We start from the raw sequence: 13,307 nt of genomic DNA on the forward strand, positions 1-13,307 counted from the left end.
TGAATCTAGCAGTTTCAGTACCTTCCCTGGCCCCTGCGGCGCTCCTGCCCTGGTGCTTGGAGGGGTCCCAGGTCCTGAGTAATGTCTCTCCTCTTCTATAAACGCTAGCTCAAAATGGGTTCCGTTTTACCCATGAGTCTGCACACAGTGCACACTCAAGCAGACACACACATGTCCTCACAGTGAAGAAACTGAAGGGACACTGCTGAATCTAAAGCTACAAATAGATTGCTCATTTTTGGTGTTTATTCTTTGTATTAGGTGTTTATTCTTTGTATTTCTATTAGGTCAGATCTATTAGGTCAGATCTCTAAGATTCAAAATTACAATATTTAGTGTTGTCAGATTACAGATTGGGGCTTCAGGGAAGACTTCAAGGGTGAATTGTTGTTTGTTTGATTCTTTAAGATTTTATTTATTTATTTGAGTGGGGAAGGGGGGGAGCAGGGGGAGGGATAAGCAGATTCCCTGCTGAGCAGAGAGCCTGATGCAGGGCTCATTCCAGGACCCTGAGATCATGACCTGAGCTGAAGGCAGCCGCTTAACCATCTGAGCCACCCAGGCTACCCCTCAAGGGTGAATTATTTATTCTTGAGTTCTTAGGGGACAGAATAAAGTACAAACAGCTGGTGGGTAGTACCCAGTTGCTCTAAATAAACAAGCTCACTGTGTGTGCAAACAGGGATGTGGTGGGAACACTGAGGTTTTCTGCTCAATTACCTTTTTCTTAAAAATGGTAATTGCACAGATTAGTCCACTAATTCTACAAGGTTTAGAGCAAAGAACAGCAGCTTCCTGCACAGCCCCCTCAGGCCCTCACCTCAGAGGCCTTCACTTTCCATTCTTTTAGCTGTTCCTTCTGATACCCTGTATTCACTTCTATATTTCCAAATAATATGCTCACAGAATTCATTGATTATTTTCATTTTCACATCTTATCTTTTGGCTTCCTACTGTGGAGGATGAGGCAAAGCATTATCTACATTAGAAAATACACATATATGTGACAAAAGCCACTCAGGTCCTATTCAAACTGCACAACAGAAGTTGTTAAAAATTATAATGCAAATTAACTGACAAACTCCAGAAATTTTCTGCTAATCAACACAATTCAAAGTTCAAAGCAGTGACTGACACTGCACTAAGCTAAGGCTTAACATTCCTCACTCCTTTTAGATCTATGTATTTCTTCATGTGCTTGCATTAGGTTATGAATTACACATGGATTTGGTTTGGTTCTTAATGAAAAATGTTAGCACTAAATAGTTCTGAAAATGTTCTGCAGTTACAAATCAAGGTATTTAACATAAAAATCTTACACATTCTTTTCTAATTAATGTACGTTGTTTCATTTTATAGGAAATTACTTTCATTTTTCACCTGGCATTTAACTTGCAAAATTATGCTTCACGTCCTCAAAAGATCTTTCCAGTATGACAACAACGAACACAAGACTTTTCTAATTTAAACAAGTCAAATGGAAAAATTCTTTGGGACATATAAAAACACCAATCTATCAACAAACTTGGGATTTATTCCTTTATACATTCAAATACCTTAAATGTTAGTTGTACGAAGCTCAAGGAGATTTATTAATAAATTGCATATGACAATTGATTATAGAAAAAAGAAAACAAAAAAAAATCTATCTGTAAATTTAGCTGACAATCAGGATACCAATACAATGGTTCCAAATTTGTTAAGTAGCAGAATTCTATGATCTAGTCAGTCCTGACTTATGCAATGGAACAGCAAATTTTACCTAGAAAAATATCACTTTCTTATCCCAACAGGACTTTCCACTTTAAATTCAGTTTGATTAATGACTACTTCAAATATAATTAAAGGGAAAGCTATATTAAAATACAATTGTTATAAGCTTTTACACTCAGGAGTGAGCCAAGGGTAATGTAATTTTTCATGTAATTTAAATTTACTCACATCTAAAACATTTATCTAGTATATACACATACCAGGTACTAGGGACAAAACAATGAAACAGACACCCATAGCCTGTAATCAGGTAATGTGCCTTATTAACACAAAATATATTCAGTATTAAAATATCCTTATCAGAGTTAAGCAAATAGGTGAGTGCAAATAATCTCATTCTTAAAAAGTACATCAAGGACAACCACATTAAGATGCTTTCCTAATATCAGTGGTGACGTTTAGTGAACCTTTGCCACAAAGCAAAACCTGTGATAGAGTTACAAAGACACATGTGAGATATCTGAAAGGCACACAACGTTAAACAACTCTTTGATCATTTTCAGGATGCGATCACAGCTACTTAAATGTTAACAGCTGTGTCTTATCATTAGCCACATAATTTTTCCTGTGGTTTGATGAACAAATGCAGAGGAATTAACAACTGTCTGAAAAGATGAGGTAAAATAATCACTTGAAACAGCATCTGAGCTCACATTCAGCCACATTTCTTACCTATTTACTTTGACTGACCTTTTTTTGTGGGTAAGGGGGCCTAGGTAAAGTTGAAAGGAAAGGTTTGTGAGACAGAGTACATATTCAGCTATACTATCTGTTTACTTTGGCTGACCTTTTTTTATGGGGAAGGGGAAGAAAGAGAAGTATCTGCCTGTGGAAATCTCTGTGCTAATAAACATAAGGATCAAAAAAGCCCATCAACCACACCAAAGTTAAGACACTTACTATATAAAGGAAAATCCCATGAGAGTAAATATGACAAAAAGTATTTCTGTGTCTGCTGCTTTGTTAAGATTCTAAGTTTACTACAATTAAAGACCATTTTCCTGCTTATGCAATATAATCAAGCTATTTATCTTATTTTACAATTAAACTGTATCACTAAATATCACATTTATGAAAAGGTATTAGTAAGAAACATTTTCAGTGTCTTATTTTACATGAGCAAATACAGCTTACTTTTTTCCTTAAATCTTGTTATTTTTAAAATCACCAACCCACAGAAAAATTTTAAAAATACAATGAACACTCATATATTCTTTGTCTAGTTTCACCAATTGTTAAAATTTTACATATGCTTTATCTTTCTTTATAAATACATATATCAAATAATATTTCTGCAGAACCAAATAAAAATAAGTTGCAGGAGTAATAAAGTTGAGTGTCTTTTTGTGATTCTGCTTCTTTTTTAAACAATTCTGATCATAAATATAAGAACATATAATTAGTGACATAGTACTAAGTACAAAGTTGAGGAATATATATGTGGATGAAAAAGAGAAGAAACTATATTTTGTTGAGTGCCTGATATGGGCCAGGCACTATTTAAATCTCATAATAATATATTTTATGACTGAGGAAACAATGGCTCAGGGAGGTCAAGTGACTTTATAAAAGATTAAATACAACAATACCTAGTGATGGCAAATCTAGGATTTTAAACTATCTCTCTTTTCCTATTACATCATGTTGCCTCCCTAAGCAGTAATTTTAAAACAAATATATACATAATATATAATAGTTTAGAGAAAAATATAGGTTGAATTGAAGTAGAAGTGGTCATGTGGATTTTAAGAAAATGATTCATGTCTATCACCTTTGTCTATATGTACAAATATGCTCTGTTCTGGGTCATGCTACACTAAATTCACAAGGTACGTTTCCCGCACCCCCACCTTGACAATGGAACAAGAATTCCCATTCACAAAGCCCCTCCATGGTTTAAGCACCATAATTATCTTATTAAAGTAATGTTAGGGAAGGCATGAATGATGAATACCTTAACCCTCCCTACCAGTACTTACACTTTAATATAGAAAACTTATTATAACTATTCTCATTTAAAATGTCGGCTATTTCTTTGAGCACTTATTATGTTTATAATTTCATTTAATCTTTCTAACATCTCTGCAAAGTATCATTTCCTGTATTTCACAGCTAGCGAATGGAGGAAATGGCATTTCAACAAGTCTAATGGACTCAAGAGAGCATATGCTTACCGCACCACACAGGGGATTTTAACCCATAGAACTTTCCCCATATGTCTCCAGAAACTAAAGGAAGGGGAGGGACAGTACTGCTTCTAGATAGCCTTCTAGCCCCCCTTAGTACTTCTTTCTCACCTACTTATTAATGTAGAATTTTAGTAAATTATAATTTATGAGTAGATATTTAGAAAAGTTAGCAATTCTATCATATCTTGCTCTTAAACATTCTTTCTCAATGAAATAGTAATGAAGTCTTGGTCTTAGATTGTCTACTCTAATCTCTTCCAATAAAACCTTAAAATGATGTATGTTGAAGTTATAAACTATATTGTCTGGTCAGGAATGTATCGTATTTGTAACGGGACTGAAACATACTTCAATAGTTATTGAATATACTTCACTTAATGACAGACCATCTGCTAGTAACACTGCACTTATTTAGGAATCTTTGAGAAGAACAACATCCCAAAATAGAGAACCAAAAAAAGATCCAGAAAAGTGAGTGTACATGAAAAACGGCTATTTTTAAGTCTGTGAATTTTATTAAATGAGCAGATTAAAAATAGTACATACAAAAGCAGAATAACATGTCACCTGGAAGTAAAGGAGGGTAGAGAAACATACAAAAAGCAAAAGAAAAGAAACTAGAAAGTAAAATTTTTCTGGAGCCACAGTTTCTCAGGACAGTTCTACCTTACACAGACAGTTTAATCACTTATACACTGTCATTCATACCTTGGCCAAAGAAGGTTAGACTTTTTTTTAAAGAAAGATTTAAGACTGTATACATAACTAAGTCATACGCCAATTAAAGAATTTTTAAAATTTTGTGTTAAGGTATCTGAAATCCCAACCATCAGCAATCTCCTTTAAATTCTTATTTTTAAATTATGTTATGTTAGTCACCATACACTACATCATTAGTTTCTGATGTAGTGATTCATTGTTTGCATATAACACCCAGTGCTTCATGCAATCCATACCCTCCTTAATACCCATCACCGGGGTTACCCATCCTCCCATCCTTCTTTCCTCCAAAACCCTCACTTTGTTTCCTGGAGTCCACAGTCTCTTGTGGTTCATCTCCCTCTCTGATCCCCGCCCCCCTTCATCTTTCCCTTCCTTCTAATGATCACCATGTTATTCCTTATGTTCCACAAAAAGGTGACACTATATGATTGACTGATTTCTCTCTACTTGACTTATTTCACTCAGCATAATCTCCTCCAGTCCTGTCCACATTGATGCAAAAGTTGTGTACTCATCCTTTCTCATGGCTGAGTAATATTGAAAAGAAGGGCCACATGGACTCCATGTTCATAGCAGCAATGTCCACAGCAGCCAAACTGTGGAAAGAGCTGAGATGCCCTTCAATAGACAAATGGATAAAGAAGATATACACCTTTAAATTCTAGTTACAGCTTTCCAAACACCTTTCAATAAAAATGTATATACAAAGGTGTATGTTGTATATATACTTAAATGTGTATCTATATATACTTAAAGGTGTATACACATAAAGCTATATCATAATGCTGAAAGGTTTTTAAATCCATAATTGTTAAGATAAAAGTATGGTACATAATCTTTTATGTGTCCATCATTGTCAAGACTCACTTATATAGAATACTTTAATCCCAAAATGATTATAGATATGACAGACAATACTGTATTTTGGCAGTTTATTTTTTTTTCAAAGAATTTATTTATCTATCTGACAGAGAGAAATCACAAGTAGGCAGAGAGGCAGGCAGAGAGAGGAGGGAAGAAGGCTCCCCACTGAGCAGAGAGCCCAATGCGGGGCTCGATCCCAGGACCCTGAGATCATGACCTGAGCCGAAGGCAGAGGCTTTAACCCACTGAGCCACCCAGGCGCCCCTATTTTGGCAGTTTAATCCCTAAAGAGATAATGTTTAACATAACAGGGGAAAAACTATACTACTTGGAAATACAAAAAGGCCTGGGCTTAACTAGAAGTGTTCAGGTATTAAGTAATATAAAAAGTACCAGCTTTAAAAATAAAAGATCTAGATTCAAGTTTGGCTTCATTACTTGCCAGCTATGTGATAACAGCCTACCCTTCCACCTTCGAGTCAGCTGCCTTCTGGATAAAATGACTACATGCCCAAAGCGGTGGTGTGTGAATGAAAGGAAATACTGTGTATTAACATACCTCATAAACTAGACATGGCTAATCAAAAATAAGAACTTGTATCATTTTGAGCACTGGGTATTATATGTAAGTGGCGAATCACTAAATTTCTACTCCTGAAAACAACACTACACTATATGTTAACTAAATGGAATTTAAGTAGAAATTTGGAAAAAAATATAAAGTTAAATATAAGAACAGATATTGGTGTGGAAGATTTTAAGGCATAATAAAGACTCTTTATTTGGACCTAGCTTGCTCAGTATTCCCACTGCCTGAAATCCACTGGGTAGGGCACTGCTGACCTTGGAGGAAGGGGAGTGAACTGCGAACTGGAGGGTCTGTCTTGGCCATTCCAGGACCCTATGCCCAGTCCCTGCCCATTAATGCCAGAGGTGTCTGTCAGTACCGCCACAAAACCAAATATGGCCCCACTAAGAATTACTACAGGTTTAATTTAAAGTGTAACTATAAACTGGGAAACATACAGTGAGCCTCAGGTCCTTTTGCCTCCAAATAAATAAATGGATAAAAATGTTCTTCAACTGGCATAAAAGCCACGGAACGGAGAGGAGGTAAAGAACACTTACGTAAAGTTTATCTGGTATATAACTTTCCAGACAATTTCCAATAAAAAATGCACACATATACATATATTACAATTACAGAAGCCTTTTAAAATCAGTAATTATTAAGATCACAATCACCTAGGTCTGGGCCAGCCCCAGTGGAATGCTGGAGCTAGCTCATTCTGGTTTGTGAGAGCTCGCTGAGCACAGCTTCCCAACCTTGTGCTTATGGACATGGGGTCACACTGGCAGCACGATATTGGCCGTGATGGGAGGACTTACAACACTGAACTCTTATTTCAAACATTACAAAACAGGTTACCCCCACCTGCCTAGAGAGTCAGTGGTTAAACATTTTTCTGGTTAGCCCTTATGGAATTATGTTGAATAATACACTATTAATAAACTGAAATGGGGTCATTACCTGGTCTTATAAACATGAAACGCACTGATAAAAATACTAGAATCAAAACCACAATAAGATACCATCTTATACCAGTTAGAATGGCTAAAATTAACAAGACAGGAAATGACAAATCTTGGCAAGGATGTGGAGAAAGAGGAACTGTTGGTGGGAATGCAATCTGGTACAGCCACTCTGGAAAACAGTATGGAGGTTCCTCAAGAAGTTAAAAATAGAGCTACCCTATGATCCAGCAATTGTATTACTTGGTATTTACCCCAAAGATACAGATGTAGTGAAACGAAGGGACACCCCAATGTTCATAGCAGCAATGTCCACAATTGCCAAATTATGGGAGGAGCCAAGAGGTCCTTCTACAGATGAATGGATAAAGAAGATGTGGTTCATATACACAATGGAATATTACTCACCCATCAGAAAGTATTAATACCTACCATTTATATTGACATGGATGGAACTGGAGCATATTATGCTAAGTGAAATAAGTCAATCAGAGAAAGACAATTATCATATTGTATCATTCATATGTGGAATATAAGAACAGTGCAGAGAATCATAGGGGAAGGGAGGGAAAACTGAATAGGAAGAAATCAGAGAGGGAGACAAATCATGAGAGACTCCTGACTCTGGGAAACAAACTGAGGGTTTCGGAAGAGGATGTAGGTGGGGGGATGGGGTAACAGGGTGATGGGCATTAAGGAGGGCATGTGTTGTGATGAGCGTTGGTGTTATATGCAACTGATGAATCACTGAACACTACCTCTGAAACGAATGATGTTCTATACGTCGGCAAATTGAATTTAAATAAATACTAGTAGTTTATACTTTTAGAGCTCTGAACTGAAACTAAATTTGAAAATTAGATATTGGAGAACATGTTGAGAAAAAGTTGCACACTGTCAATAAGAAAATGCACTCCCAGGAGGCACAGAAGGCCAGGTCGAGGGTGCCTGCTTTTGTAGCCATAAAATATAAATTGTTATCTCACCCTTGAAGACGAGAGCTGAAATGGGCCTCGGCCCCAAAGAGAATGGTCTCCTGTCACCATCCATTCTGGCAGTGTAGTAACTTAGTAAGTGACCAACACTTTCACAGCACTTGCTATGTGCAGCCTTTGTGGACATTACTCATCTCGTCCTCACAGCGAGCCATTGTGATAAGTACCTTCATTTTACAGAAGAGGACATTGCACATACTGTTTTAAAATAGCATGTCCAAGTTTATGCAGCTAGTAAAAGGTGGCCAGGCTCCATAGGCTGTGGTCTTAACTTCTATGTTACCCAGGAATGTGCCACCCCACAATTAGTCCATTCAACTTGTATTTCCTAGAACCCCAGATCTGTATTTGTGACTACATGTCTCTCTGCTACTCTTGCTAACCCCAACACAAATGACAGGCTCAGGACTCCCTGATGTGTTTCTACTTCTCTCCAGGCCTTTACTTTTATCATTTTGTCAGCAAGATATTCAGAACTGCCTATTATGTCTATTATAAGGGCTGTCAGATAACAGGCATTCTATAAAAATGCCTGAATTTTAAAGCAGGGTACAGCCCTACGATTTGCAACCGAAGTAAGTAAGTAGCTTAACAGTGGAATTGGAAACATTAACATTGCTGGTATAGGCAGAGTGTTTCACATCACACAAGCTTGGATGAGCACAGTTTGCAAACACTGGAATTAAAACTCCCTGTTTTTCCACCCAAAAATTATATATTTTTTTATAATTTTATTTTTTATATAATTTTTATATAATATATATATAAATTATATAATTTATATAATTTAAATAATTTAAATAATTATAATTTAAATAATTTATATAATTTAAAAATTTATATAATTTTACTATATAGTAAAAAAAAGAAAGAAAGAAACAAACAAAATACTGCTTGTTTCATATATACTACCACTAAAGACCATTGACAAAGAATGTTTGGAAGGTTAGAATGTTTATAAAAGCAACATGAAGCTGAAGAGTATTACTCTGAGTTTAAATTTATCATATTAGTTTTATCAATTTTAGGAAAGTTAGATCTTTAAATAGCTGAGAAGTACTTGCTATACCTGGAAGAGATAAAATGTTGCTTTTTCTAATAAAACATAATTTTAACAGCTTTTACTTTTGTTTGGCTGCCATACATAGTGGATCTGCTGATTCCCAACTGCATTTACTGAACAATCCACTTAGTATGAAACCAAAACAGGCACTCAAAACTCAACTCATGCTAGGCACGGTCGGCATAGCAAACATGCCTCAGCAGAAAAAGAAATAACCTAACAGAGAGTACATCAGAAGAAGATGATGTGCTAAAACCTATGGTGACTACATTCACAGAAGAATGGAAATAATTTACCGTGAAATATTTTAGATTCAGTACCATCTCTGAGTAAAGTTTAAAAAGAACCTATGTGCATTTTTTAAATACATTTTATTTATTTATTTGATATATATAGAGAGAGAGAGAGTGCGCACAAACGGGGTAGTGGCAGGCAGAGGGAGAGGGAGAAGCTGGCTCCCCACTGAGCAGGTAGACCTGAGCAGGGAGCCTGATGTGGGATTCAATCCCAGAATCCTGGGATCATGACCTGAGCCAAAGGCAGACACTTAACTAACTGAGCCATCAGGCACCCCAGAACTGAGGTGTAATTTTATAGAGTGTATTGCCCATCAGCTAAAGGGAGTTTTGATATTTTTCATAAGGTTGGAACTTTTATTTAATCTAAACACACTAATTTCAAGTGCTATGTTACACATGAATTTTTAGATTTTTATTACTTACTCTGTGAAACATAATGAGCTACTACACAGGTAAAGAACTTAAAGCATTTCTATTAGATACGATAATGACATAAAACAAAACTATGAAACTTGAATTTTTTAATACTAAAATGTCCTTAACGTTGTCACTTTTGACATAATGCATACAATATAAAATATGTTAAAATAAAATCTTAAAGGCTAAAAAAACTAGACAAAATATAAAAATGGACAAGTAAATGAAAACTTATATTTGAAGAGCTTATGTTATAAGAAACTGGCCATCCAAAATCTAGAGGTAGTATCTGTATAATTATCAGTGCTGAAGATCGGACAGGTTATTATTGGTCTTTTGTCTTTAATCTTTTTCTTTTTCGGTTTTCTGACACTAAAAACATCATGAATCCAATGAGATTTAAAATTCTTCAGAGGATAAATTCAACTCATATCACATGGGATAAAAAAATCTACCAAAAACATATCTCTTCTGACCTTTCCAATGCATGGTCATCACACACAAATAATGAGAACTAAACTCACACAAGGCATTACTGTAGTTAAAGTTGTATTCTCAGCACGTTTTGAGAATTACAAAATACAGTACATATATTCAAAAATGAAATTTTAAAACATTATTTCGTTTTCTTTTTCTACTTTCTCATAAGAAAGTCTTTGGTAGTACTATACTGAAATAACTAATAACCTCCAGTTATATTTAGTATGAAGGTAGTGTAGTAAAGTAGCCATAATGTAGGTTAAAACTAAAATTCTATTTCTGGTAAAAAGAAGATGCTGCTTCTACATACTGCCTGTGATGGTATTTGATTTAAGTTTTTTACTTCACTTCATACTGAGAAAATGATGATCAGTTTTGCAGGGAGGAGGAAAAAAGAATTTCAGGCTTTAGGCTTGACTAGGAATAATATTCCCATGAAAATCTTAAAATGGCCCTGGTGAATGGAAGCTTAAGGGACACTAAAAGCTTGGCTGGGAAGGAAAGAGAAATACCCAAGAGAAGTTAAAAGCAGATAAAGGAATAAGTTACAGGGTGAGGGGGAAATTAGGGAATTAGAGAACAATGATAGAGGAGGGAAAAGGGGTGATTTCATGGAGTCCTGAAAACAAGAGCATATGGGGTTAAGAGCTCTCGTGCCCAATGGTAGTAGAGAAATGGATAGGTACAGATTTAGATCAATCCTCAGGCTTGCAGTGGGAATTGAGATAATTTGTGCTTGATCCCTACAGTTTTTTTTAAAGAAATATAAAAGTCCTTTTAGTGAATAAGGTTGGTGAGGTGTCTTGAGAAGAGAAGCAAAGGTTGAGACAGTGAAAAATTAGCACAATAATTTCAAGCAGGTCTTGTTCTGTAATTCTTATACTCAATTTGTGAGGAGAGATATTATTAATTCCATTTTACACATGAAGAAACCTGGACTCGAAGTTATATGGGGAAACTGCATTAAATGTTTTTTTTCAGTTATATGTTAAGGATCTCTTATTACTCACTATAATTTCACTTTTTCCAAATGCTTACAAATACAGCAATGATGCTTCTGACCTTGCAGCATGTCACCGAAGCCATTTTTCTCCCGAAAAGCATGAAACATCTATCCCCCAATCTCCAGTCTTGCTCAGGGTTCAAGAAAAAAGCAAAACCTAATTCTTAGAAATGGAAAAGTAAGACTGTGAGCCTCAAATTGCAATGACTTTTGAAGACGTTTAGCTACCTACAAGACTCTGGAATACTACAGTTTGCATTCAAAAGTCCAGTCTTAACAAATACTTCTGAAACAAATTTACATCTACAAAAAAAAGGCATTTCCCAACGGGGTCCTCAAAGATACTTAAGGATATAGGTAAAATGGGGCATGGCCAGTAGGATTAAGAACATGATAACAGTTCTGAAAAGAAAGTATAGGTAAGTTACTAGGTTTTCCCTTTAATTAAAAACAGGACAGAAATGGATTTAATATGCCTCTTAGTAATACCTCGAAACCAGAAAGACCCAATTAAAATTCTTAGAGACACTAAAATGAGATCAAAAGATTAATGCCCCAACTCATTTGGTCAAGTCTCCAGTGATCAGTTTCAAAACGCCAGAAAGGTCTTTGAAATCCAAGGGCTAGATTCTATATCCAGAATCCCTTTTGAGCCCCAAAGTGACACCATATAAAGAGAGAAAACTGAAAGTTCAGCTCTTCATCCTGCTCACCCCATCCAAAGGATCTCATATCACTGGCCATACACATCTGGCTGAAATCCTCTCCTGACACTTCCATGACATACTGCATGCTCTCCTTGTTAAGTGGGCTGGTCCTTTCTTTATTTCAACAGTAATTCTCTCCTGCATTTTGCTCTTCTTTCTCTAAATGTATTCATTCTTATGGACTGATCTGTCAGTAAGTTAATGATCTTCTAATCCATATTTATAGACCAAACCTCTAGCCAATAATCTAGCTCCACAATTCTAGTTTGGAAAAGTTTGGGGTAGATAGCGAGCAACTGCCAAGTTTTCTTCCTGTCTGCCATGTTGCCATTCTTTGGCTCCCATGCCAGAAGTTTTATATGGGCTATTAAAAAAAACTGGTTATGGCACCCCTTTAATTGATATTTGGAAGCCTCAGTATGATTATGTTTCCCAGCTTATCTGCATGCTTGTATTGGATTTTTTAAAAAAACAAATTAGGGCATGTAATTTCTCCCAAGGCATTGTTGTAAATAATTCTATTCCACAGTACATTCCACAGAAACAAAGTTATATAGCTTCTGCCATATCAATTACTGACTCAGAAATAAAGGAGAGAAGAATTCTGGGTAGTTGAGGCAGTGAGGCCATACAAATCCAAAACTCCTAGTGCATCTTCACAAAAAAACTAATACAAAAGAAGAAGAACAAATAAAACTACACAAAACTTGGGGTGCCTGGGTGGTTCAGTCGGTTAAATACCTAACTCTTGATTTCAGCTCAGGTCTTGATCTCAGTGTTGTGAGAATGAGCCCCTTGACAGGCTCCATAGTGGGTATGGAGCCTGCTTGAGACCCTCTCTCTCCCCCCTCCATATACCCCAGCTCACATGTGTGAACTCACTCTCTCTCCATCTCTGAAAAAAACCAAAAAAACCAACGTATACAAAACTCAAACTTCCAACACACGTGAAATTCTAATTACAGGTAAAAAAAAAGAAAAATAAAACAATCACAATGCGCCATCTCTCATGTTTCAGCTGTAAGCCTAATTGGACACTTTAATCTATAGCAGGGAAAACTGAATTGCAACAATCAGCGTCCCCAGGGAAAAAAGATCAAATAACTTACAAGGACAAAAGAATTAGACTGGCATTGGAATTCCCAAAAGCAAGACAGAAAGCAAGGCAGAAAAAAGGTAGCATTTTCAAAAAGCTCCAGAAATGTAAATCAAAGAGTTTCTATTTAGATAAGCTACACTTGAAGAGCAAGGCTACAGAGAA

The 13,307-nt window shown here is 35.9% G+C and overlaps 1 protein-coding gene across 2 annotated transcripts in view; it reads right to left on the reverse strand.

Annotated features, from left to right (window-relative positions):
• Positions 1-13,307, reverse strand: part of PEX7 (peroxisomal biogenesis factor 7) — a 90,987-nt gene that overhangs the window by 39,878 nt on the left and 37,802 nt on the right. The window contains exon 10 of one of the 2 annotated variants that reach the window (XM_032339407.1): positions 5,891-5,945. The exons of the other annotated variant lie outside the window; for it this stretch is intronic. Within the exon in view, the coding sequence (XP_032195298.1) occupies positions 5,906-5,945 (40 nt within the window). The 3' untranslated portion in view covers positions 5,891-5,905. Of the gene's footprint in view, positions 1-5,890; positions 5,946-13,307 lie in introns of those variants that run through there. 2 annotated transcript variants of the gene reach the window in all.

This window comes from Mustela erminea, chromosome 4, assembly GCF_009829155.1.
Source record: "Mustela erminea isolate mMusErm1 chromosome 4, mMusErm1.Pri, whole genome shotgun sequence".
Taxonomy (NCBI): Eukaryota; Metazoa; Chordata; class Mammalia; order Carnivora; family Mustelidae; genus Mustela; species Mustela erminea.